The sequence below is a fragment of the Nannospalax galili genome, unplaced genomic scaffold, assembly GCF_000622305.1.
Source record: "Nannospalax galili isolate Female #2095 unplaced genomic scaffold, S.galili_v1.0 scaffold84, whole genome shotgun sequence".
Lineage (NCBI taxonomy): Eukaryota > Metazoa > Chordata > Mammalia > Rodentia > Spalacidae > Nannospalax > Nannospalax galili.
Genome location: NW_008352272.1, coordinates 939,782 through 967,407, shown reverse-complemented (window position 1 = coordinate 967,407; position 27,626 = coordinate 939,782). Strand labels below are relative to the sequence as shown.

Here is a 27,626-nt window from a genome sequence, read left to right as displayed (position 1 = left end):
TTAATCTCACAGAGATCCTGCCTCAGCTCCCTGAGTACTGAAAACCCAACATGAACCAATTTTTTTTTTTTTTTAATGTGTATGAGTATTTTGCCTGTATGTATGTAAGTGCACTAATCTGTGGAGTGATCACAGAGGCCAGATGAGGACATCGGGTCCCCTGGAACTGGATGGCATTAAGCACTTGTTAGCTGCCATGTGGATACCAGGAAATGAACCTGGGTCCTTTGCCAGTACAGCCAGTACTGGGCCATCTCACCAACCCATTGTGGACCAATTTTTAAATTCTGATTAGTAAAAGCATGTTAATGTACATTTTGGGTTTTTGTTTTGTTTTGTTTTGGGGGGTTTTTTGGGTTTTTCTGGTGGGGATTTTTTGTTTTTTGTTTTTTCTTTTTTGAGACAATGCATTCAATATGTATTGGAGGTTTTCCTTGAGCTTCTGATCTTTTCTGCCCCACCTCCCATGTGCCAGGATTACAAGCATGTGCCACCCATCCCCAGCTTGGTTTTTTGCTTGGTTTGTTTGGTTAGAGTTTTTGGACAAGGTCTTGCTGTATAGCCCTCACTGGTCTGGTACCTGCTGTGTAGCCCAGTCCAGATGGCAATCCTCTTACCTCAGCCTCCTGAGCACTGGTATTACAGTAAGAATCACCATGCCCATCTCATTTTTGGCAGTTTAAGCCAAGTCTGATTAAAGATGGCTGTATATTCCCTTATGCTGCCCCAGTCATGCTTCCACGTTGGTACTCCAGAATAAGATGTTGTTCTTGCTAAATAAACATCAGAATTACATTATAGGATTCTTTTAGTTTCATTCACATATAATTGGCATAAATGATTTTAGGTCTTTGCTCCCAGAAACAAGACCCCCTAATTAATAATAGGGAGGTGGGCTCATTTTAATGGTATCTGCGGTATGTATCACTTTGTGAAGACTTTTTAATGTGGTAAATGTAACAGTATTTCACTGATAAATTACTGTTTTTGTGATGCTTTAGTACATATAAATTCCTATTCGTTTTTCAGCCATTCTTTATGAACATTTTTCACTTGTCTCTTAATTCCCTGCTGTATGTAGGAAACAAAATTGGATGCCTTTCTAAATTTGTGCTACATTTGACCTCTAAGCAGATTATAAGGTCTTTAGGTTGTATAGTGATTATTCGTTGGGAAAAATATAATTGAGATGCAACTTATATAGGAAATCACTTTGAATTCAAGAAATACATGATAAAAATAAGTATCAGAAAAGCAAAAGGGAGAGGGTAAGAATATCCAGCATATAAACAAAAAGATTAGCATATAGATGTTGACTTGGTTAGCAAGAGTTTATTCAGTCCTTATTATTTAATATTAAGGTTATTCCTACTGATCTAAAATGCAGCCCTTTTTAAATACATTGATGAGGCTAGAACTATGAATAAAAAACAGGGTATTTATGTATTCTCTAGTTTCTTTTTTCTACTTTCTCCTTGATTAGTTCTTAAAGTACAGAAATGCTTAAGAGCTGAGCAAGAGAGAGCCCGTTGTGTAGCTATGCATTACAAATGTGGGATTAGTTCATGATGACCTCTACAGTCCTTGAGAGTGGAACAAAGAATTATTCGTCTAAATAAACATTCAAGTAATAATATCCATCAGACTAACTTTCAAAAACATTAGATACTTATGAGATGTACTTTTATTCATTTTTACTTATTTTTTTGAGACAGAGTCATGCTACGTAGGTCAAGCTGACTTCAAATCCACTGTGTAGCCCAGGCTGGCCTAGAACTCGTGATCCTCCTGCCTCAGCTTCACAGGCAGGTACCACCATGCCCAGCCAAGATGTATCTTAAATTTAACCAATGTGATTCTTAAATTTACTGAATTCTTTTCTATGGTGGGCATTGGCGAAGAACTTCATATTGAAGCTTGCTGCATTTCTATTTTTATGTTTTCATTTTAGTACTTTTAGATATTTAATGAAGACTTCATCTTTGAATCAGACATCTTACTGAAATATCTCCATTTTAAACAAGAATCCTGACCAGTATTACAAGAAGCTTGTAGCATGTTGAATAAGCAACTCACTAAATAGGTAGCTTTAGTGAACTCATGTCCTCAGAGTTACATGTTTAAAACATATATGTGCATGAATATAAACACCTCTAAAAAGAATTCAACTGTTTAAGAGAATCAAATGAAAAAAAAAAGTTAATGTTACATCTTAAAATACATTTTTTGGCCTTTTTATATTCTCATACATCCTTGCTCTGTTGGTTAAATTGACATCTTTTCTCCAGATCCCTAGAATCCATCCTTGTATATTCCAGCTCTATTTACCCTTCCCTGGGGTTATCTTTTTTCTTTTTGTTTTGGGGTTCGGGGCGGGGGTTGGCTTGACATCTTTGCCTTGATAAAGAAAGCTGTGGTTTCTTTGCAAGAGAAGCTGTTATTCTTTGTATGGGAGAATAAACAAACTTATTCAGACTGAGTAGTCCATGCTCAACAAAAAGTAGCAATTATGTGGGATTTGTTGTGTATTAAGGCAATTATCTGAGCCCTTATAGAGCTGCTTGTTTTTATAATATAAAATGGCATTGGGGGAAAGATTTTTTTTTTTTTTAATTTTCCAGTGTACAGTGTCTTGAGCATTATCAAATTTAGAGACCATTGAGAGACATGGAACTCATTATAGTATTTATTCACCACTCTGAATAGATTTCCTGTGGAGATTCTTTTCTTTACCCTCTGATTTTTCATTGTATTCAGTCCCCCTGAATTGATAGCCTTTATAGCTGGGTGTGAAATATGTACAAAAGATAACAGTTTGAGCTGTACTTTTAGGCTTAAAACAACATTCTTTAGAAAAGTAAGAAAATGCCCAATATTTAAACATTAAGTGATACTAGGGGCTAAATGACCACCTTCAGATGTTTACAGTGTGGAACTTGAATATGTGTTTAATTTTTTATGAACAGATTGATGACTCTTCTGCATCTATTTCTCTGGCCCAGCTTACAAAGGTATATATATTCTTGAAAATATGTCTTTTTCTAACATCGTGTTTTTTTAAAATGTGAAACTATTTTTTAAGATGGGGGGTGGTGTATGTTTTGTGAACACACTGTACATAGTATTACTGCCCTGTAAAGAGTAGTTGCTGTTTTGAGAAGATAGGGGAACACTTGGTCAGTCTCAGCATAATGTTGGAGTATTGTTCATCTTCAAGACCGAAGAAATACACGAAGCTTCACTTAATTGATTTTTTTTCTTTCTTATACATTTTAATTATACATTGGAAGCTAACAAAGTTCTGGAGGAATTTCCTGGTTTTGGCTGTGAATTATGTGGACTTTCTTTAAAACAGCCAAAACAGAAGATTTCCTTTACATGGACAATTTCGTGGTTATTTCTTGAATGTTTGAATTGATCTCACCAAGGTCTATATTTTAAATGTGGTACAGTTGTTTCCTTTTGCTATAGATTTGTAGTCTGTCCACATTAAAAAAAAAAAAAAAAGTTTTAAACCTAATTTGTTTGAACACAGACTACTTGAATTGTGTATGTGTGTAAAGCTGTTTGCAGGAATACCAGCCTGTGTGTTTGACAGAGAAGCAAATTGTTACCTTCTGAAACCACTGTATATGCCATGTTGTGCCATAAGGTTGCTTGCATTTTCAACAATATGTATCTTCTGTTTGGGAAAGCACTAGTGATGGATTGTTTTAAAAAACAACACTTTTTAGATTGCAAATTTTGCCTTTCCAAAAAAAACCAGGCAGGTCTGAGGGCTAAGGAAGTTGTCCTGAATGTTTTGTTTTGTTTTTGCATTCAGAAATGTACAGCCAAATTTTAACAACCAACATAAATGAAAAGATGGGTGGGCTTTTCCATTAGTGCTGTCCCTATCTTGTCCTTGATTTTGTTATAGGTTGTATCTCTTCTAGGATATGTCCCCCAAAGATACACTATTAACAAATAAATTGCTATTTAAGTTCTTGTCCTAGGAAAACTAAACATTAAAATTGATGAATCTAAAACAAAGTTGATGAAGCCATCCTATTTTATTTTCTAGTGCAAATTATTTTAGCATAGGGTTAACATTTTCAGCAGTTTATAGTATAACCATTTATTCTTAATGTACTGTTAGGACCATATTTTAGTTTTGTCTATTCCTACCATTGTTTCTTTGCTGGGAAGGAGTCGGGGAGTTTTGAAGATTTGGGTTATTCTTTTTATTTTACTTTTTAAAAATCTATTTGTAAAATAATGTTTGGGTTCAAACAAATTAGTTGTTAAACACCTGTAATACAATTTTCTGTAAATGTTGTTGTTTTAAGCTTTGTTAATGTTAAGCATCCATTGTATATAAAATTACAATAAAGTGTTAAAACTGGTTGCTTGTTTTGTGGATGAATGTAAAGATAAAAACACAGTGAGTGGCTGTTGTGTTAGATGCTTAAAGATCCAGGATATTAGAAATCACTCCCTTGGATCCTGTTTATATCTAGATTATATTTAATACCTTAAATTTAATAAAATTTTCCTGGAGGCTTTAATTTTTTAATGTTTGTTAATGCGCATGTTTGAGCTTAATTTGAAACTGATCCCACTACCTAAAGAGCCTTCTGAGTTGTACGGTGTAATATGTTCAGTTGTTTACCCCCATTCCTACCTTCCAAGTTTTAATTATAAATTATCTCAATGCTGTTAACACTTGAAATATTTAAGATTTGACAACATCAAGTGTTTCTCTTCTAAATCTCACTCTGCTTTTAATTGCTAGAACAGTAGTATATACAGGGAGACCTCATCTCAAAAAGACCAAAAAATATATATATAGTATATAAATCTTAATAGTACATAAATCTAAATGTAAACAAGGTCTAAGGTTTGAGTGCCCCCAGAAAGACTTTCTTAAGCTTCCCAAACACATAAACATTATATAATGACCTAAGAAATTCCCAGTGCCAATTCCAGTTCTTCATGTACATCGCTTTTAATTTGCACAGTCTGGTTAGCTGCTGCTCTATATAGGATGAGTGGTGTTGTCTTTGGCTGTATGGTCTTAAATGTGTTTCTAATGTGTGTGTCAAATAATTACCTGTTAAACAGACTGCCAATCTGGCTGAAGCCAATGCTTCTGAAGAAGATAAAATTAAAGCAATGATGTCACAGTCTGGCCATGAATACGACCCGGTCAAGTAAGTTGTATAAACATTTTATCCTACTAGGAACTTTGGGGGTGTGTTCTCCCCCGAATCAGAAGTTTTATTTCTTTAAAAGTCCCTGTGTACATGTAAGTTCTTTTTCCCTTTCAGTTACATGAAGAAGCCTCTAGGTCCACCACCTCCATCTTATACCTGTTTCCGTTGTGGTAAACCTGGTCATTACATTAAAAATTGCCCAACAAATGGGGTAAGTCCAAAATATAAACTGATAGAGCTTATGTTTTTAGAATTACTTATTTTCTTGTTGGTTGGTTTAGATAGGGTCTAACTGTTTAGCTCTGGAACTCACTAGGTAGACCATACTGGCCTCACTCAAATCTGCCTGTTGAGTCTACCAAGTGCTAGGATTAGTAGAATTATTCCTTAACTGTATCATGTTATAAATTACCTTCTCCCTTAAAATGGCAGGTGAGCTGAACTTCTGGAGCCACGTTGGCCAGGCTTCAAATCTTGGTTCTGTTGACTAGAGCAAAGTACTTGATGCTCTTAAGTCTGTTTCTCTGAAGTGGAGATAATTAGTACTTGCCTCACATGGCACTTCTGAGGACTAAATGAGATCTTTCATGTAAAGCATCACAAGGAAAGTAAGTGGTAAGCACTGCATGAGGTTAACTGACATTGCTAAAGAAGACTGCTTTTTCTTCCTCTCTTCTCCCTAAATAGGATAAGAACTTTGAATCTGGTCCTAGGATTAAAAAGAGCACTGGAATTCCTAGAAGTTTTATGATGGAAGTGAAAGATCCTAACATGAAAGGTGCAATGCTTACCAACACTGGGAAATATGCAATACCGACTATAGATGCGTAAGTATGCGGGTTAGGTATGACCTGTGGGGACCACAGGCAGTCCCAGGGTATAGTGTTTTAATCTTGGGCTTGTAACTTTGATGTGTGTGGGGGGGGATTTCCATCCTAGCATTTTAATATTCACATGGTACATTTCTGTGTTAACTTTGAGAGGCTGCAGTCTGCTCCATTTAATGCAAATTTAGAATGGATTTGGAAACTTCTGTCATCAATGAGTACCACTTCCCTTGTAGTCTTCTAATTTTTCTTTTTCTGTCATTCTTTGCTTGCTTCTTCATTCACATACATGTTCCCACATGATCTTACTATATATGCTATTTCCATTCCGTAAGTCAACAAAACAGATGTAATCGTTTTGAGACATAAGCATAAAAGTAAAAGTACAGCTGGATGGGCGTGGTGGCATGCCTTTAGTCCCAGCACTTGGAGGCAAAGGCAGGCAGATCTCTTGTGAGTTCAAAGCCAGCCTGGTCTACATAGAGTTCCAGGCCAGCTGGGGCTACAGGAAGACCCTGTTCCAAAAAGACAAAAAAGAGTAAAAGTGCAGCAAGATATCAAGGCAAGTTAAGTGCCAAGCATAAATGAAATACCGAGGACTCATAACTGGGTTTGGGTTTAACACATAGTCTTAAGATTCTAAAGTGGGCTTTATTTAAGAAACCATTATTAATTCAGATCAGCTATAGCTCTATGAAATGCCTTAGTGCCTTTTTAAAAAAAACAAAAACACTAGGACTTTGCAGCCTAGACTGACCTCAAACTTACGGTCCTCCTGCCTCAGCCACCCTACTACTGGGATTATAGATGTGTACCGAGTTGTTAGTTGTGTATGTGTGTGCATGTATGTATGTGCCTACCTAGCATGGCACTTGTGTGGAGGACAGCTTTATGGAGTTGGTTCTTTCTACCTTTATATGGATTCTAGAATCCATATAAATAAAGTGCTGAGATTCATGGCAAGCACTTTACCTGCTGAGTCATGTCATAGTCCCTATAAGCCAGGGTTGTTTTTGTTTTTTGGGTTTTTTTGGGGGGGGGTTGTTTTGGTTATTTCAGTTTTTGTTTTTTTGGTCTTTTTTGAGATGGGGCCTCCCTGTAGCCCCAGCTGACCTGGAACTCACTAGGTAGACCAGGCTGGCCTTGAACTCCCAGAGATCCACCTGCTTCTGCCTCCCAATTGCTGGGATTGAAAGCATGTGCTGCCATGCCGGGCTTGTTTTTTAATATTTTATTGTTTTCATTTTTATGTGTATGAGTATATTGCCTGCATGCATGGAAGTGCACCCGTGTCATGCAGTGCCTTCAGAGGTCAGAAGAGGGCATTAGATCCCCTGGAACTGCAGTTAAGGACAGTTGTTAGCTGCCATGTGGGTGCTGGGAATTGAACCCAGGTCCTCTGATCACTGACCCATCTCTCCAGCCCCCATAAGCCAGTTTTTAAGTAAGGAACAAACATAAAAAATCTAGTGGTATGAGTCAAGTAGATATTCTCTCATTAAAACCTTCAACAGTGTGAATTGAATGCACATATGTACAATATGTTTTCCTTTAGATTACAATTCTAACCTCTCTGCCCCAAACCCCCAGGTTTTGTGGTAAGATCCTGATTCTGCATCTTAAAAAAGTCTTCCAGGAGATTATGAAGTCGATTTTTTTAGGACATCCTTTGAGAAACATCAGTTTAGGGAATAGGTTTTCAATGACAAAATAAGGAATAGTAATATCAGTTTTCCCCAGCTCCATGTACAAATGGTGGCGTAATGTAGTGAGTAGGTAGAGATGATGAAATTGGTTACGCTGTGAAATTATACTGAAAGATTTAGCATTTTGAGACTGTACTTTTGTATAAAGATAGTTCACAAATAAGAACTAATGGTTTTTCCTCAACTTCCAACCCTGCTCGCTTACTCAAGTTCACCCCATCTTTCAGTCGCCATCCTGTGTTTTTTGTGGTTCATCTGATAGCAGTCTGTTGTTACCCTGTTTTGAATTCAGACACATTTCATAAATGCTTTGAAACAATTTTAGATTGGATTGATTTTTGCAGTTAATTTAAGAGCAGACCGCTTCATCTATATTGTATAAAAGTTCTTAAAGAATAAAAGTTTGTTCTGGAATAATTAACATTACCTGTAAACCCTAACTAATAATTCATTGCTTTTGAATGCTGGAAAAAGAAAAAGCCCGTTTGTGCATAGCCCATACTGGGGAGAGATGGGAACCCAAAGATTTTAAATGCAGCCTTCACCTTCTCCACTAGCACCACTGATAAGCAACTCAGACTCTTCTTCTGTTTCTTTTTCTATCCTTGTTTTCCCCCCACCCCTTTTTTTGTTTTTCCCTTTTTTCTTTTCTCTCTTGGGCAGTGGGAGACTCCTCTTTCACAAATTGGGAACAATGGGGCATAAGCAAATTGATACTTATTTGTGGAATCGTGGTGATGTCTATGGAGCAACTGCAACACAAATAACACACCTAAGGTACCCTACTCCATCCAGCTGAGATGCTTTCACTTTCAGCACTGAGATAAACACATCCTGTTCCTAAATGAACTAGAAAGGTTTTCTCTAGGAATTCCTGTGGTTTACAAGTTTGTCTGAGTGGAGAGAAGGGGTTGGGGGTTATGGAAGCAGTGGAGACAAGCCTGAGAATAGCTTTTTTGTGTTTTTTAATGCATTTATAACTCCCACCATTTCTTGTAAATGCATTTCTACCAAAAATTCAACCCATAATGTATAAGGAGGTTTTCCTTCATGATTATGTAATGCATTCGGACCATTTAAGTCATGCTTAAGTGACTATAAGTAGATTAATATCTTAAAATGGCAGGTAGATGATAGTCTCATTAACTGTGGTGCTAATGCAGCTCCCATCTTGTGTTGTTCACTCTGTCTACACACAGAATGCTGGAATATGGGGGAGAATTTTTTACTTGATTTTCAAGAAATATGGTAAGGGGAAATTGATTTATGGTATTCTCCATGTTCATATTCTGTATGTCAGGCATTTAAATAAAACATTCTGGTACCTTAACATGTTTTACTTCTCTAACACTTAGTTCTTAGAGTAGGGATTCTAAGATCCCACATTCTGGTACCTTAACATGTTTTACTTCTCTAACACTTAGTTCTTAGAGTAGGGATTCTAAGATCCCTTTAGTTGCTTTTATAGTGTTGGTTTATTTCTCTGCTTTCTTGTTTAGAGTTCTATTTTGTACCTGTTTGGATGGGCATAGTGCCCCATATGTTGGAAGAGATGCTTGTCTGCACTAATTGCCATTGTCTTGAAGTTACATGTTCCCTGTTCTATTATAACAGAACATAGAGTGTGACCACTTTGCCTTCTTAACAATCCTGAATGCTGAACCCTTATTTTACAGAGAGGCATATGCAATTGGAAAGAAAGAAAAACCACCATTCTTACCAGAGGAGCCGTCGTCGTCTTCAGAAGAAGATGATCCTATCCCAGACGAGCTCTTGTGCCTCATTTGCAAAGATATCATGACTGATGCTGTTGTCATTCCCTGCTGTGGAAATAGTTACTGTGATGAATGTAAGAGATTTGAGATCCTAAAGACATGAATTTGTTTGGAAAGGCTCTTAGCATTGTATATTTTAATAATGAAATAGGAAATGTTGATGGATGATTTAATAGAAGTCTAGTTGGTCTCTTGGACTATTTGATGGGTTGGTTGGTTGATTGATTTTAAACAGACTAAACCCAGGCTGGCCTTCAACTTAACATCACCTTTGACATTATAAATATTAAAATTGGGAATGGGTCTAGCCTTCTTTTTGGGTCTTTTTTTTTTTTTTTTTTTGAGACTGGGTCTTCCCTGTAGCCCCAGCTGGCCTGGAACTCACTATATAGACCAGTCTAGCCTCAAACTCACAGAGATCCACCTGCCTCTGTCTCCAAGTGCTGGGACTAAACATGTGCCACCATGCTCGGCTGCTCTAGCCTTCTTTACTAGCATCTAAGATATACTGTATTGAGGTTTTAAATATCAAGTTTTTGTTTCCTAAATGTTGCACCTGGAATACAGAATTTTTTAAAATTGGAACCTTTGATAATTGAGGAAATATTAAGACCATCCTGTAATTTTATTACCCAACATTCCACATGGTTTTGACTTTTTTCACATGGTGGCTAACACCTGTCCTTAACTCTAGTTCCAGGGATCCAGTGCCGCCTTCTGACATTCAAAGACCCCAGGCATGCACGTGGTATACTTATATGCAGACAGAACACTCATACACATAAAAGTAGATAGTCTTTTTTTAAAAAGATACGAGAGTGTATCTTGAATTTAACACACTACTCATTGAAGCATAATCTGACTCTGAAATGTAGTTGATACAGGAGTCTCATTTCCTTCTCTAAACAATGCTTAGGGTTTTTTTCCAAGTTGAATTCTTGTGATGCTTTTTTAAAAACTCTTAAGGCATGTAAAGTTTCAGTCACTGTTTTCTAGACTTAGTTCTATTTTAGGTATATTATTTTGACCACTAGTTAAACAAAAATGAGTATTTGGCAGAGTGTCTTTTCTGTATGTTTAAGGCACATGCGTGATTTTTTTTTTTTTTTTTTTTTTTTTTTTTTTTTTTGAGACAGGGTCTCCCTGTAGCCCCAGCTGTCCTGGAACTCACTGTGTAGACCAGGCTGGCCTTGAACTCACAGAGATCCACCTGCCTCTGCCTAGTGCTGGGATTAAAGGCATGCGCCACCACACCTGGCCTACATCTATGACATTTTAAAATGTAATTATAAGGCCATGTGGAAAAGTTGAAGACTTGTACAAGAGGAGTGCTCTTATTTAAGTTTCTTAATCTAAGAAGTGATTTGTTCTGTGTGCTTGGAATAGTAGTCTGTTTAATTCATGCCAAACACAAATACGCGTCTTCATATATAAAATTTTCTCATTCCTAGGTATAAGAACAGCACTCCTGGAATCAGATGAACATACATGTCCAACATGTCATCAAAATGATGTTTCTCCTGATGCTCTAATTGCCAACAAGTTTTTACGACAGGTAACTATCTTTGTATATTCCTTTCATGCAAAAATATCTTTAGCATTTTTCCCAGTTGTACCTGTTTAAGTGAAGAGTATATTATATACTCTGCGTTTTTATGTTTGGTATCTGTAGGCTGTTAATAACTTCAAAAATGAAACGGGCTATACAAAAAGACTACGAAAACAGTTACCTCCTCCACCACCCCCTGTACCACCACCACGGCCACTCATGCAACGGAACCTGCAGCCTTTGATGAGATCTCCAATACCAAGACAGCAGGATCCCCTGATGATTCCAGTGACATCTTCATCAGCTCACCCAGCTCCCTCTATGTCTTCATTAACTTCTAATCAGTCGTCCTTGGCTCCTTCTGTGCCTGGAAATCCATCTTCTGCCCCAGCTCCAGTACCTGATATAACTGCAACAGTATCTATATCTGTCCATTCAGAAAAATCTGATGGACCTTTCCGGTAAGTCTATAGTTCTTTCTTTTTTCTCTCTTTTTTTTTTTTTTTTGGTCTCTCTGTAGCCCCAGCTAGCCTGGAACTCACAGAGATCTACCTGTCTCTGCCTCCTGAGTGCTGGGATTAAAGGCGTGTGCCACCATGCCTGGCAAGCCTATAGTTCTTATTACAAAACAAATGAGGTCAGTGGTGTCTTTTTTTCATTGATACTATTTTTGTTTATTTTTAATATAAAAATCACATTATAATGAGCTCACAAATAAAAACATTGTGCAGCTAAATTAGCATAGGCACTGGAACAAGTACTCACCTGGTCCCAAATTGTACAGTTCAGTGAACTACTTTTTTTCTTTGTTTTAATTAATGCTTGAGTGTTTGCCTGCCTTATGTAAGTGTACCACGTGTGTGCAATACCCACAGAGGCCAGAAATCTGCATAGGATCCTCTGAAACTAGAGTTACAGACTGTTAGTCACTATGTTTATGTTCATAACCAAACTCTCTGCAAGAACATCCAGTGCTCTTAACCACTGAGCCATCTCTTCAGTGCACACAAACACATCTTTTTTTTTTTTTTTTTGCTTTTGTTTTTGACAGTGGGTCTCACTATGTAGACTAGGCTGGCCTCTAATTCACATAGATCCACCTGCCTCTGCTGAATTAAATGTGAGCACCACCACACCTAGATAGTTTAAATTTTTTAGTGGATCACTGTGCTCAGATCAGTACCTTGTGATAACATAAGAAAACAGACTTATTGGAGGATGAAACAAACGAAGGTCAGAGAGTACACAAGTTGCCAACAACCCCATTAAATGTTGACTGGCATAACAACAGTTCTGCAGTTCAAAGCCAGGAAAACTCACTTCATAATGGTCATATGATGATATTGGGAAAGCAGATGTGAGTAGGAATAAGAGCAGTTTGAATAGACAGAAGAGGTGAAACTGATGGAAGTAGAAAGGCCGGGAATAATCATTGTCTTGGAGCATAATTATGTAGGAGAATAGTGAAAGCATTTGAAATCTACCGTGGAAATGAAAGGAACCTTTGTAATGATGCAGGCATTTTTAAGATCAGCCAGGATTTTAAAATAGGTGGTAGGATCCTGTTTAAGGCATATTGAAGAGGAACTCTTTACATACATATTTAAGATATCCCACAGTTCTAAATTTGGTCAATAATGGAAATAGGGTGTAGAGAAGCTTCTTATCTTCAGTTTAAGAGTATAGTCTTAACATAGTGCCCTTTTGGACTTTTTACATGTTTGCAACTACTCATCTGTCATATATAGTATTTCTTAAAGCAATTCCATCCTTTTTATTTTTGAATTTTTTATGTGTATGAGTTTTTGCCTGCATGTAAGCGTACCCATATGTGCAATGCCCACAGAGGCCGGGGGCAGGGGGCATAATCCCCTGGAACTGGAGTTACAGACAGTTGTTAGCTGCTATGCGGGTGCAGGAAACAACCTGGGTCCTCTGCAAGAGCAGCCAGTGCTCTTAATCACTGAGGCATTTCTCCAGCCTCCAGTTCCATCTTATTTAAAGTGTGTATGGGTGTCTGTGTGTTTATGTTTGTGTGCACGCATTAAGGTTTGTGGGTGTCACAGAGAAGTCAGAGGACAACTCTTAAGGAGTCACTTGTTTTGTGCCACCATGTGGGACCCAGGGATGGTACTCGGTATGAGGCCTGCATGTCTTTTTTTTTTCCTCATCGATACTATTTTTGTTTATTTTTAATATAAAAATCACATAATGAGCTCACAAATATGCATGCAAACATCTCTGCCTATGAAACTGGGCCCCATCTTTTTATGTTGTATGTACAGAGCTTTCCACACATTGATTCCTGTTAATTTCATCTGTAATGCAGATTATAGATAAGCAGCATTGGTGATCATTGCCAACTTTATTCTTGATCTTCCAAACCTAATCACAGTTTTAATTGTTAAACTACATTGATTTCTAGGGATTCTGATAATAAATTATTGCCAGCTGCAGCCCTTGCATCAGAACATTCAAAGGGAGCCTCCTCAATCGCAATTACTGCTCTTATGGAAGAAAAGGTACATTTTATTGGCTTTAAAGACCAATTTTTACATTATATATAGTTTAAATTTTGCTTTGACTGTTTCATTAAGAAAACACCAAAACTATTTCTGTTTATTTGTGGTTATTCCTAAAGGGTTACCAAGTACCTGTTCTAGGAACGCCATCTTTGCTGGGACAGTCATTATTACATGGACAGTTGATCCCCACAACTGGTAAGTAAAATCATTTTGATTTGGACCTTTGTTTCCCTTTAGAAAATAATGTGCAATTTCATATTTACTGTTTTTATGTTCTGTTTACAGGTCCAGTAAGAATAAATGCTGCTCGTCCAGGTGGTGGTCGACCAGGTTGGGAACAGTAAGTACATGTTACTATAACCTTCAGATACTTGCTTCTGAACCACACAATGAAGACTATTCTGAACTCTTTTCATATATGCCAGATTAGTATAGTTTTATGTGAAGTGCTACAAATTGAAATTTATATGTTGAATTATCTGAAAGAATACATATTGTTGACTCTTGAACAATTTGGGAATGTAGGGACACTGACCCTAAAATCTATCTATAACTTGTATTTTTATTTTTCTTGTTTATTTTTTATTTTACCACCTCAGTACTGGGAATTGAGGCTAGGGTGACAGCATGCTAGGAAAGTGCTGTACCATGGAGCTTCATCTCTATCTGACCTATTCCTTTTGACTCCTCATAACTTTACTACTAAGAATCTGCTATTGACTTGCCTTACTAATAACGTGAACATGAACTTTAAACCCACATTGTTCAAAGGTCATTGTGTAATTCTTTTCCAGAATTCTTTTCTAAAATTGTAGATTCCTTTCTGCTTTTTTACTATAAGGATCTTGACAGGGCCTCAGATTACTAAATACATTGATTCTATATTTTAAGTTTTCAGGATCTTATTTTCCAAAAAGTTTAAGCTGTTTCTTATCCCTAATGTTGACCAAAATTTGATTTAGTAAATAGATTATAAGATGAATGTCTTCAACACACAAAGTTCCTCAATTTTTTTCCTACTTATTAATAGTCTTTTTACATATTAAAATCTATAGGATGTGATTTTCTGTCCTGAAAAAAAGAACTTTGGTCTCTGGGCTCCTTTATGGCATGAAAAAAATAGTTCTTAAAATATTTTTATTTATGCAGACAGTTCTATGGGATTTATATTCTAAAAACTTTTGATCTTTTTGTTAGTTAAACCAAGTTTCTTGTAGAAAAGATACACTGAATGAAAGACTAGGAGAATCAGTAGAAAGAATATGAAATTTATACTGGCAGACCTGAGTCAGAATTCATTTCACTAGTTACATAACCGTGAACCTGTGTATTCCTCCTCAGCCTCCATTTTCTCATTTGTAAAACTGGAAAGGCTTACCCACCTTGTAAATCACGTGGATAGAGCTTTGCAAACTAAACAGTCCTTTCCTTTCCTAAAACAGTATGTTTGCAGACGTATTTGTAGAATGCTAGTTAAAAATAGAAAGTATTCTGTATTAGGGGTACATTATCATTATAGTTAATTGAAAAAATAAGTTAATTTTAAGTGAATGTAATATTTGCTTAGTTCTCTTTGATCTGAAACAGGTTTAAAGTACAGGAACAGGAAAAAGTTCTCAAAATAATTAAGATAATGTATGTGCACTGAAAGGTTGTATATTAAACCCATGGAGAAATACTCATGCCTATTTTATCTTTTTTTACCCTGTGCAGTTCCAACAAGCTTGGGTATCTGGTTTCTCCACCACAGCAAATTAGAAGAGGAGAGAGAAGCTGTTACAGGTAGGCATGCTAAAACTCTTAAAAAACGATACATGAGAAAATACAAAAAGAAATTAAAGCACAGAAATGGCTAGATGAAGAGGGCCATTTTGTTTCTCATTTCTTCTCTTAATAGATTCAGTAGTTGTCTTTAAGAAATTTAGAAACTGGGGATTATTATAGTCTGGTAGTCAGTTGTTTGCCTAACATGTGCAAGACCCTAGGTTTAGTCCCCAGCAGGTGGCAAAATAAAGTCTACTTAGAGTAGGTTTACAAAAATATCGCTGCACATGATACCTACCTGTAATCCTACTTGGGAGACTGAAGCAGGAAGATTGTGAGTTCAAGACCAGACTGGATGATATGGCAAGACCCTGTCTAGGGAGGAAGAAAGATTAGGAAAGCATAAATTGCATTTTATCATAATGGCCTATAGAGCTCCATCTTTGTGTGTAGGGAGGGTGGGTTGTGCTCATGGAGGCAAGTGGAAGATAGTAGGTATCCTGCTCTATCACTCTACACTTTACTACTTGAGACAGGATCTCTCATTGAACCTGGAGCTAGGTTAGTGTCCAACAAGCCCTAGCAATCCTCCCGTCTTGCCCCTTGCAACATTGGGGTTACAGGCATACGTGGCTCTGTGGGTGCTGGGGTTTTGCGCTCAGCTCCCCACACTTTTGTAGCAAGTACACTGAGCCATCTCCCCAGTCTCTTGGACTCCATCTTTTGTATTCCTTCCAGTGATTACATTACTTTGTCCATATCAGCACACTGCAGGACATTGATTACGAAAAGTTAACAAACTGAACTCCCAGATGTGAAGAACTGAATTCCTCTCTGTCCCAGTTTTTTTCCCACCTCTTTTCCTTAAGAAAAGACAAGGAGATTTAGTTTAATAGAAGTCCACTCAATTGCTTTGAGACAATTCAGAAACTTTAGCACTGTTAGGGTCTTCTTAATCTTTTGAGAGAAAATATTGAGATTTTCTGTTAATTATAAATATTAAAATTAGTATTATACTTTATATAGTCTTTATTACCTCAAATAAAAAGTAGTTACAGTGGCTTTTTTTCATTTAAACTTTTGGTTTTAAAAGACATGTAGGGGAGAAATACATCACATCCACAGTAACCTGTCAGTTTCTTCAAAAGATAATGTTTCATGTCAATTGGGAAGTGACCTTAAAAATTAGGATCTTGGGGCCTGGAAAGATGGTTCAGCGGTTAAGAGCACTGACTGCTCTTGTAGAGGACTCGGGTTTGATTCCCACCACCCACATGGTGGCTAACAACTGTCAGTTCCAGGGGATCCGACATCTCCTGACATTCTTGGGCATTGAACAACATTGGCGCACTTACACACATGCAGCTAATATGCTCACAAACATAAAAGTAAAAATTTAAAAAAATTTTTTTAATTAGGATCTTGGGGCTGGAAAGATGGCTTGGTGTTTAAGAGCGTTTGGTGCCCAGAACCCACATTGGGCAGCTCAACAACCACCTATAAATCTAATTCCAGAATATCCAGTGCCCTCTTCTGGCCTCCAAGGGCACCTGCATGCACATGGTACATACACATACATACATTTAGGCACACATACACATAAAGAAAAAATAAATTTTAAAAATTTAAATTAGGATCTTAAGGGTAGTTTTTTTGTTTGTTTTGTTTTGGTTTTTTTGGTCTTTTTGAGACAGTCTCCCTGTAGCTCCAGTTGGCCTGGAACTCACAGAGATCTGCCTTCTGAGCGCTGGGATTAAAGGCTTGTGTCACCACCCCTGGCTAAATTAGGATCTTGAAATACAATTATTTTGAGAGTATTTTGGTTTTGAGCTGTGTTCTTGCTGTTTGAGATCACAGACTGATCTCAAATTTGTGAACTCAGTGGTTCAGCTCAGCCTCCTGAGTAGCTATGACTATAGACTTATGTCCTCATATCTGGCTTTGCAGAGTGTCTGCATTTCTAAACTAGATAAATAGTTGATTTAATCCTGAGTGCTGGGATTAAAGGCGTTTGCCACCATGCCCGACTCTTGTTTTTTTATATAGACTTTAGAAAATAACTAGGAATAGAAAAAGACAAGCTCATTTGTCTCAGATGAATTTAATTTAAAAGAATAATTATTTCTTGGAATTTATTTCTCCAGAAGTATAAACCGTGGGCGACACCACAGCGAAAGGTCACAGAGGACTCAAGGCCCATCACTACCAGCAACTCCAGTCTTTGTGCCTGTCCCACCACCTCCTTTGTATCCACCTCCCCATACACTTCCTCTCCCACCAGGTGTTCCTCCCCCACAGTTTTCTCCTCAGTTTCCTCCTGGCCAGCCACCACCTGCTGGGTATAGTGTCCCTCCTCCAGGGTTTCCTCCAGCTCCTGCCAATTTATCAACACCTTGGGCATCATCAGGAGTGCAGACTGCTCATTCAAATGCCATCCCTACAACGCAGGCCCCACCTTTGTCCAGGGAAGAGTTCTATAGAGAGCAGCGACGGCTCAAAGAAGAGTGAGTATTTCCATTTAAAATTATTATACACTTTTTTTCATTTTCTGATGTAACATTAAATAGGTATTTTGGAAACATTTTCCAGTGTTTCCAGTTAGTATAAGAAATTCACCTAAAAATTTTAAACCAAAGCCATACAAGCAACTTCCTCAGGGATACCTAGTTATTTGTAGTTTTAAAGTGGAAAACTAATGGCAATTTCATTCATTTCATTCATGATCTAATTACATTTGTCTTGTTAGTTTTCTTAAATGGTTTTTGTTAACTTTCACTCTTTAACTTTATTTTACTAGGGAAAAGAAAAAGTCCAAGCTAGATGAGTTTACAAATGATTTTGCTAAGGAATTGATGGAATACAAAAAGATTCAAAAGGAGCGTAGGCGCTCATTTTCCAGGTTAGTGTTTTGTAAGCCTTCACAACAGAATTACAAATGGGACTTTGAATATCCAGGGATTACCTATGGATATAAATAACACTGCACTTACAAGATTTTTCCGATTCGGTCTAGTTTTATAGAAATGGAGATGCAGCTTATTCCCCAGTATGTTTATTAAGATGATGTCTCAGTGTAAATTCTATTGTGTAGAACTAGCATTTCTGGGGACTAAATTGCCCTTGTCCCTTGAAGTTATTTGTAGTCTCAAGTAAATGGGAAATGTTTATGGAAGAAAAGAAATAGGGGAATAGCTAAAGAACATTTCTGAACACCCTTTACCCTAAGGCTACAGCTTCTTGCTGGAACATTAACCTGTGTGATTATAAAATAGTGGTAGGATACATATTGCTTTATTGATAGAAAAAAAAAATTGAATTACAAAAATTCCCTGGAAGTTTGTTTAAAAGACTTTCTTTTTTAGACTTAAACTTAAAATGTGGTTCTTTTTAAAGCTAGATTGTTGGCCAGTGTAGGATTAAAAAAAAAATAGACTCCTACCTAAATGATGAGATAGGAAGTGAAATTTAAAGTTAATTGGCATTTATTTGATGTTAATAAGCTCATGAAACGCACAGCACACTAATGCACTCCACTCTAGTTGTTAAGGCTTCACTTTTGTTTGTAACAAGTGATTGCTCTGATCTGTGCACTTGATTCCATTCTAGTAGAGGTAACCACCTCTTTAATCATCTAGGGTGAGACTTGATACAAAGAAAGATGAAACTGAGAAGAGAATAGAATCTGAGAGTTTTATTTTGTGTATGTTTCTCAACTATCAATTATTGCTCTGTTTTTAGGTCTAAATCTCCCTACAGTGGTTCATCATATTCAAGAAGTTCATACACTTACTCAAAGTCAAGGTCTGGATCAACCCGGTCACGTTCTTATTCTCGATCATTCAGCCGCTCACATTCTCGTTCCTATTCACGATCACCCCCCTACCCCAGAAGAGGCAGAGGCAAGAGCCGAAATTACCGTTCCCGGTCGAGATCTCATGGGTATCACCGATCTCGGTCAAGGTCACCTCCATATAGACGGTATCATTCACGATCAAGATCTCCTCAAGCATTTAGGGGACAATCTCCCAGTAAACGTAATGTACCTCAAGGAGAAACAGAGCGTGAATATTTTAATAGATACAGAGAAGTTCCGCCACCATATGATATGAAAGCCTACTATGGGAGGAGTGTCGACTTTAGAGACCCATTTGAAAAAGAGCGTTACCGAGAATGGGAGAGAAAATACCGAGAGTGGTATGAGAAATACTACAAAGGCTATACTGTTGGAGCACAGCCTAGACCCGCAGCAAACAGAGAGAACTTTTCTCCAGAGAGACTTTTGCCTCTTAATATCAGAAATTCCCCCTTCACAAGAGGACGCAGAGAAGACTATGTTGCTGGACAAAGTCATAGAAGTCGAAATATAGGTGGCAACTATCCAGAAAAGCTTTCAACAAGAGACAGTCACAATCAGAAAGACAATACAAAATCAAAAGAGAAGGAGAGCGAAAGCGTTCCAGGAGACAGTAAAGGAAACAAGCACAAGAAACACAGAAAAAGAAGAAAGGGGGACGAAAGTGAAAGCTTTCTGAACCCGGAGCTATTGGAGACTTCTAGGAAATCCAGGGAATCTTCAGGTGTGGATGAAAATAAGACTGACGCATTATTTGTCCTCCCCAGTAGAGATGATGCCACACCTGTTAGAGATGAGCCAATGGATGCAGAATCCATCACTTTCAAATCAGTATCTGAAAAAGACAAGAGAGAAAAGGATAAGCCAAAAGCAAAAAGTGACAAGACCAAACGGAAAAGTGATGGATCTGCTGCATCCAAAAAAGAAAACATTTTAAAACCCGCTAAAGGGCCCCAAGAAAAGGTCGATGGGGAGCGTGAAAAATCTCCTCGAGCTGAACCTCCGCTTAAAAAAGCCAAAGAGGAGGCTCCGAAGACCGAGTCTGTGAAACCATCTTCATCCTCTCAGAAGGATGACAAGGTCACTGGCACCCCCAGGAAAGCACACTCTAAATCTGCTAAAGAACACCAGGAGACAAAGCCAGTCAAGGAGGAGAAGGTGAAGAAGGACTATTCCAAAGATGTCAAATCAGAAAAACCAGCCAGTAAGGAAGAAAAGGCCAAGAAGCCAGAGAAAAATAAACCCCTTGATAGCAAGGGAGAAAAAAGAAAGAGAAAAACTGAAGAGAAGGGAGTAGATAAAGATTTTGAGTCATCGTCAATGAAAATCTCTAAAGTAGAAGGCAATGAAATAGTGAAACCATCACCAAAGCGCAAAATGGAAGCTGATGTTGAAAAGCTGGATCGGACCCCAGAAAAGGACAAGAGTGCGTCATCAACTGCCCCAGCCAAAAAAATCAAACTCAACAGAGAAACTGGGAAAAAGATTGGAAGTACGGAAAGTGTAGCTAGTTCCAAAGAACCCTCTGAGAAATCGGAGTCCACATCTAGCAAAATTAAACAGGAAAAAGTCAAAGGAAAGGTCAAACGGAAAGTAGCTGGAGCTGAAGGCTCTAGTTCGACTCTCGTGGATTACACCAGGTATCTGACGGTGGGTGGGTGCAGTGTCCCTTCGGGGAAGCGATGCCCTCTCATATTCTCCATGGGGAGCTTTTGTTACTTCCAAGTGTTGTTAGTCATGGAATTAAACTGGCTTACTCATCTTCAGAGAATAGGCAACGTCCTAAGATGAGAAGGAAGAGGTGAGCACCCTTGGTTTTAGATCATGTCTGGGTTTTTTTAGGGCAGAATACTTAACGCTAAAAGGAAGTTGGTCATTTTAAGCTAGCATTTATATATTTGCATTTATCATTAGTGATAACTTCTTTATTAAAAGGTTTTTCATTCTTTTTAGTACGAGCTCAACTGGAGGCAGTCCTGTGCGGAAATCTGAAGAAAAAACAGATACAAAGCGAACTGTCATTAAAACTATGGAAGAATATAATAATGACAATACAGCTCCTGCTGAAGATGTTATTATTATGATCCAGGTTCCTCAGTCCAAATGGGATAAAGATGACTTTGAATCTGAAGAGGAGGATGTGAAATCCACACAACCTATAGCAAGTGTAGGAAAGCCATCTAGTATTATAAAGAATGTTGCTGGTAAGCCATCAGCCACAGTCAAGTATCCTGAGAAAGAGAGTGAGCAGTCAGAGAAGACTCAGAAGCTCACCAAGGAGGTAAGCCACGAAATTATGCAGCATGAGGTGAAAAGTTCAAAAGGCTCTACATCCAGTGAAAAGGGGAAGACCAAAGATCGAGACCATTCAGTGTTAGAGAAGGAAAACCCTGACAAGAAGAAGAGTAGCAGTCAGCCAGAGAAGGAGAGCAGCTTGGACCGTCTGAGTGAACAAGGAAATTTTAAAAATCTCTCTCAATCTTCCAAAGAGCCCAGAGCTTCAGAGAAGCATGATTCTGGTCGGGGTTCATCAAATAAAGACTTCACTCCCAGTAGAGACAAAAAAACCGAGTATGACAACAGAGAGTACTCCAGTTCCAAACGGAGAGATGAGAGAAATGAATTGACAAGGAGAAAAGACTCTCCTTCTCGGAGTAAAGACTCTTCGTCCGGGCAGAAAAGTAAGCCAAGGGAAGAGAGAGATTTGTCTAAAAAGGGGACCGAGTCCAAAAAAAGTAGTTCTAGTCCCTCAAGAGACAAAAAGCCCCATGATCATAAAGCCACCTACGATACTAAGCGCTCTTGTGAAGAGACAAAGTCTGTAGAAAAGAACCCTGGTAAGGAACGGGAAAAGCATACAGCAGAGGCTCGGAACACGAAAGAGGCCATTGGTAGCAAATTACCATGCACACCCAACCCACCAGACCCTCCCGTTGAGAAAGAGCCGGTCGGACAGGTGGACAAGAACACTATTAAGCCCAAGCCCCAGTTGAGTCATTCCTCTCGACTTTCCTCTGATTTGACTAGAGAGACCGATGAAGCTGCTTTTGAACCAGACTATAACGAGAGTGACAGCGAGAGTAATGTGTCTGTGAAAGAAGAGGAAACTGCCAGCAGCATCTCCAAGGACATGAAAGATAAAACGGTAGAGAAAGCAAGGGAGAGCCTGAGCGTCACTGCAGCCGCCACCACGGCGGCTGTGGCTGCAGCAGCAGCAGGAGCGGCGGTGGCAGCAGCAGCCACTGCCAGCCAGGTGGGTGCCAGCAGGAGCCAGAGTCAGAGCAGCCCCAGCGTTAGCCCGAGTAGAAGTCACAGCCCTTCCGGCAGCCAGACCCGAAGCCACAGTAGCAGTGCCAGCTCGGCGGAGAGTCAGGACAGCAAGAAGAAGAAGAAGAAGAAGGAGAAGAAGAAGCACAAGAAGCATAAAAAACATAAGAAACATAAGAAGCACGCAGGCACCGAGGTGGAGGTGGAGAAAAGCCAAAAACACAAACACAAGAAAAAGAAGTCCAAGAAGAACAAGGAGAAAGAGAAGGAGAAAGATGACCAAAAAGTGAAATCTGTCCCTGTGTGAAGGACAGAGTTTTTAATTGACTTAATTACTAAGTCATCTGTATTAAACTTTGTTATAATGTAAAGAGATTCAAGCCTTGTAAATAATGACATGGAAGACCCTGTGCTGCACTTAAAATATTTGCTGCTTGATTATTTGATTTTTACATCAGAGCTTTATAACACGAACTTTTGTACAGAATTGTGAGTTGTGACCATGTAACATGAGAGGTTTTGCTAGGGCCTATTATTTTTAACCACCATTAATTAGTTGGGGTGGAGTTTACTGTGAAATTTTCACATTTGAATTTTTTTAATTGCCTGGCAAAAGCTGATACCAGTTCTAAAATATCAGCAGAATGATTTGCTGAACTCATTACAGCCCCGTTATGTCACTTTTTGATTACAATAAAAGTTTTCAGTAAACTTTTCAAATGTTGAAGATCTGCATTACTTAAAAGACTATGTTCAAATGTGAGCTATATTGAATATATGAAATTCTAAGCATTGAAAGTGCATTTCATGAGTGGGCTGGCAGTAATTGTATATCTCCTTAAAGAAATGTAGGTCTGTGTACAGCAGTTAGAAGATTGGTAGATTTGTTTCTATGGGCTTCAATCTCAGAGATAAAGGAATTGTGCCTCTTTTCTGGCCATATATTTTTCTTAAAAACTGCTAGGTGCAGACTTAATTCCTCAATAAAGCCGAATGCAGTTAACCCAAGTGAGTAGCTATGGCCTGTCCAATCTTCCGCAGTTCACTAAAGTAAGCAGTACTGTGCGAGACCGTCATGAGTCTTCTCCATGACTGATTCAAAAACCCTAAACAAAAAGCTATTCACAGAATATCTGGCTCCAGGCTAACAGCGTACTTAGAAAGCATGGTGGCATGAATAGCGGTTGTCTTAATCCATATTTAGTAAAGAAAGTAGTTGTATTGTGATCCTCAAGTGCTGTATTAGGGCACAGAGTTGGGTAGTAGAAGCAGAAGGAAGACTTACTTCAAGCAGTAAGGTGCTTCTGTTAGCTCGTGTGCCCTGAATCATTGGCCTTTGTGTGTGCTGTGTATGTGGCACTCTGAGGTTGACAGTTCTCAGCCGTCAGTGATATAACGACATGTAAATGTGTTTTTTAATTTTTATTTTTGTTTCATGTGTATGAGTGTTTTGCAAGCATGTATCTAAATGTACCCAATCTTATGCAGTGCCCGCAGAGGTCAGAAGAGGGCATTGTATCCCTTACAGACAGTTACTAGTCACTATTTGTGGGTGTTGGGAATTGAACCTCTGTAAGAGCAGTCAGTACTCTTAACCGCTGAGCCATCTCTCCAGCCCCTTGAATGATGTGGTTTTTCAGGTGGCATTTAACATTTAAAATACTGAGGGGTCTGGAGAGAGAGTCATAAGACCACTGGCTGCTCTTGTAGAGGACTTGGGTTTGGTTCCCTACACACATGGCCACCAACAACCGTCCTTACCTGCATTTGCAGGGGATCAGATGCCACCTTCTGGTAAAGCACCCCTCTTACACATAAATTTTTAAGTAAGTGACTTAAAGACAAAGTAACTCAAGCACTGCTTGCATGCATGACAGTCACTGGTACTGAGTTCATTTTGGAAATGCTGCCTTTTGCATCACACAACTCTGAGGCACTCTGCTTTGTTGTGCTGATGAAAGCTCATTTGTTTATTCCCAGATGCCTGTTTTCAGGGCTGAGATGTCCTAAAGTGCTCCAGCCCTACTGCCTCCCACCTTTAGATAATCCGGCTAGATTATACTTGGCTCTTGCTGATCAGGTCTAAAATTCTGGATCCTGTTTCCCACATGCACGAAGGATTTGGTGCCCAGAACAGGCTTTATCAAATTTCGTGAGTCATGTTATCTGTTGTCTTTCTTTAAGCTCAGTTGACCTTTAATTGCAGCCCCATACCTGTAACAGTTTACTGGAGTTTAAAATCACCTAGAAGTATTTCTCTCCAGTGAAGAGCTCTAAAATTTCAACAGCTTGTTTTCCCTGCTCCATCCGTTGGTTCCTTGGGCTGAGGTTTCAACTCCTTGTTACCCATTCCTTTCCAGTCATGCCAGTGTCCACAGAACCTGCTTCCCTCTTTCCATCTGGTGGCACTAACCCCCGACCCTGTACTTAGGTTGAATATTGCCTAACAAAAATTAAAACCTTGAAGGAATTTTAAGAAATATTTAAGGGCTTGTGTAAGTGGGCAGACTTGAGTTTGGATCCCCAGGACCCATGTAAAGTTAGACATAGCATGTGCACCTGCAATCCCAATGTTCCTCCAAGGTGGGAGGTTGAGACAGGAGATTCCCCAGAAGCTTGTGGACCTGTGTGCAAGAAACAAGACTGACTGAAGGTGGAAGGGAGGGACCGGTACCCGAGTGTGTCCTTGACCTCCACACACATGCTTTGGTACCCAAGCAGCCACACTTAGGAACACATGACAACACAAAAGATGTTAAAATTGCATTTACTGTGTGTGGAAGTTAGACAACTCGAGCCCATAAAAGTACTTTAAGTACTTACTTTGCCGGGCACTGCTAGGTGCTTTACTTCATCTAACCCTTAAAAATACCTGTGGCCCAAGGTCATTGAGATAGGAATCTGCCTTATGCAATCCAGACATTTCTGGAGCACCTCTGAGAACTGGCTCTGCCTCTGACAGACTTTGTAGTCTTCAGCAAGACCTGAGGATTCCTCTATAGAAAGGTGACTAGGTGATCTCTCAATTGTCTGTTCTCATTGAAATGAGAACTGAAACCCTTTTAAACCCAAAACTAAATCATGAATCACAATGAATAGAAACTCTGTTTTTCAATATCAGTGTTATCACACTTGAGAGTTTGAAAAGTTTTAAAGTCAGTTTTAAAGAATTCAGCATATGTTCGAGTACACATTGGCATTTTTCTTGGATGGCAACTAAGAAAGTTTTTAGAACTGTACTTAATAATTTATTAGAATGAATTGCATTGCCAAGCTAGGTAAAAATATCATTCATCAATCCCCCCCCCCCAAAAAAAAAAACCCTGGCCCTTCATGTTACATGTGATTTTAAGCAGGAAAATCTGCCTTTGAAGGTTGAGTCCAACCTCTGCTACTCAAGCCAGTGCCTAACTAGACCTAACCTGTCTCGGACTGTGTGAGGTAGCTGATGATAGACTACCTTGTTTGTGCTGGTCCCCTGAAAGGCCATGTTGCATCTTACCTTTCGAACTTGGCTGTTGGTTTTGTTGTGTTGTTGTTTTGTGGTTTTAATGTGTATGTGCGAGGGGGAAAGGGATACTTGTTAGTGCAGTTATGGAGGAGGCCAGAAGAGGGGGTTGGATCTCTCCTAGAATTGGAGGTTGTGATTCACTTGACATGGGTGCTGGGAACCAAACTGGTCCTCTGCAAGAACAGTAAATGCTCCTAACCCCTGATCCATCTCTCAAGCCCCTAGACTTGGCTGTTTGATGTAGCCAAGATGTCCTTTGCTGCAGTGCTACTCTTCAAGATAGGCTGCTTTTTAAAATTGTTTCCTTGGTTCCTGCCTGTCCACCACCACCACCTGAGGGAGCAGTGGCATAACCAAATTTCCATAGTCACTACATTCCAGATTTTATGAACTGTGGTTATGACTAAACTATGCTCAGCTCCAAAGAAATGTGTATTATTCATATTCCAGCAACCAAAGCAGGCATCGCAGAGAGTAAGCAAATCCTTCCCTACAAGTGGCTTGCTAGAAATATGGAGAGGCCCATAAAAGCACGCTTCACAGGCAGCCAGTGCTCTGATGCTACTTTTTTAAAGTGAATTAAATCTTGAGCTACTATACACTTAAAAAGCAGCATTCTTCCAGTAACTGAATGTTTTCATTGTGTCAATTGTCTTTCAGAATATTAAAATCAGATGCTTAAAAATAAGGCTCTTGGGGCTGGAGAGATGGCTCAGCAATTAAGAGCACTGGCTGCTCTTGCAGAGGACCTGGGTTTGGTTCCCAGCATCCACATGGCAGCTAACAACCATCTGTAACTCCAGTTCCAGGGGATCCGATGCCCTCTTCTGATCTCTGCAGGCACTGCACAACATGGGTGCACTTAATATATATGTAGGCAATACACTCATACACATAAAACCATATAAAAATTAGCCTCTTACTATGTGAATATCCCAAATGAAGGACTCTAAGCCCCTCCAAATACATCAACTAGCTGTATTAGAGAGGTAAAAACTAATGGTTCATGCACCCCAACTTGTATACATGTCCACTTCATCCTCCAGCTTCTTCACTGAACACTTATTGTGCAAAATTATTAATAGAACAGTAATTCAGGTACATACTCTTTCTGAGCCCTTTTTATACTATTGTCCATTTATTTTAGCTTCAGCAGTTGTCTTAGTTTTAACAAAAGCCTTGTGTATTTGCACACATAATTATGTACATAATTGTTTATCCTACTCAACATAATTATCTCATAAATGCATCCCTATAACACTATAAGTATTCATCCTTTCTTTTTGGTCTTTTTGACACCGGGCCTCCTTGTAGCCCCAGCTGTCCTTGAACTCGTTCTGTAGACCAAGCTGACCACCTGCCTCTGCCTCCTGAGTGCTGGGATTAAAGGTGTGCACCACCACACCTGTCTCATTTTTCTCTTTTGAGTAATGCAGTGTTTTGGTGCATCGTGTATATGTTGTGTAATTGTTTAACATTCTGTTTTTTATAAAAGATTTTTATTTTGTGTATGAGTTTTTGCCTGCATATAAGTGTACCACATGCATGCCTAGAGATAAAGTAAAGGACGTCCTCTGCAAGAGCAGCACACGTTCTTCACTGCTGAACCAACTCTCCAGCCCCTATCCTTTTGAGACTACTTTATGTAACCCGG

The 27,626-nt window shown here is 38.8% G+C and overlaps 1 protein-coding gene across 2 annotated transcripts in view; it reads left to right on the top strand.

Annotated features, from left to right (window-relative positions):
- The window catches only part of Rbbp6 (RB binding protein 6, ubiquitin ligase), a 34,508-nt gene extending 11,040 nt beyond the window's left edge, over positions 1-23,468 (top strand). The window contains exons 4-18 of one of the 2 annotated variants that reach the window (XM_008849208.3): positions 2,967-3,011; positions 5,104-5,192; positions 5,310-5,406; positions 5,883-6,022; positions 9,405-9,577; positions 10,955-11,058; positions 11,176-11,513; positions 13,478-13,574; positions 13,694-13,772; positions 13,863-13,917; positions 15,291-15,359; positions 17,486-17,845; positions 18,139-18,240; positions 19,080-20,834; positions 21,148-23,468. In XM_008849208.3, the coding sequence (XP_008847430.1) occupies positions 2,967-3,011; positions 5,104-5,192; positions 5,310-5,406; positions 5,883-6,022; positions 9,405-9,577; positions 10,955-11,058; positions 11,176-11,513; positions 13,478-13,574; positions 13,694-13,772; positions 13,863-13,917; positions 15,291-15,359; positions 17,486-17,845; positions 18,139-18,240; positions 19,080-20,834; positions 21,148-22,768 (5,124 nt within the window). In that variant the 3' untranslated portion in view covers positions 22,769-23,468. The remainder of the gene's footprint in view (positions 1-2,966; positions 3,012-5,103; positions 5,193-5,309; positions 5,407-5,882; positions 6,023-9,404; positions 9,578-10,954; positions 11,059-11,175; positions 11,514-13,477; positions 13,575-13,693; positions 13,773-13,862; positions 13,918-15,290; positions 15,360-17,485; positions 17,846-18,138; positions 18,241-19,079; positions 20,835-21,147) is intronic. The other variant, XM_008849209.3, reaches the window with a different exon arrangement.
- The last annotated feature ends 4,158 nt before the right edge of the window (positions 23,469-27,626 follow it).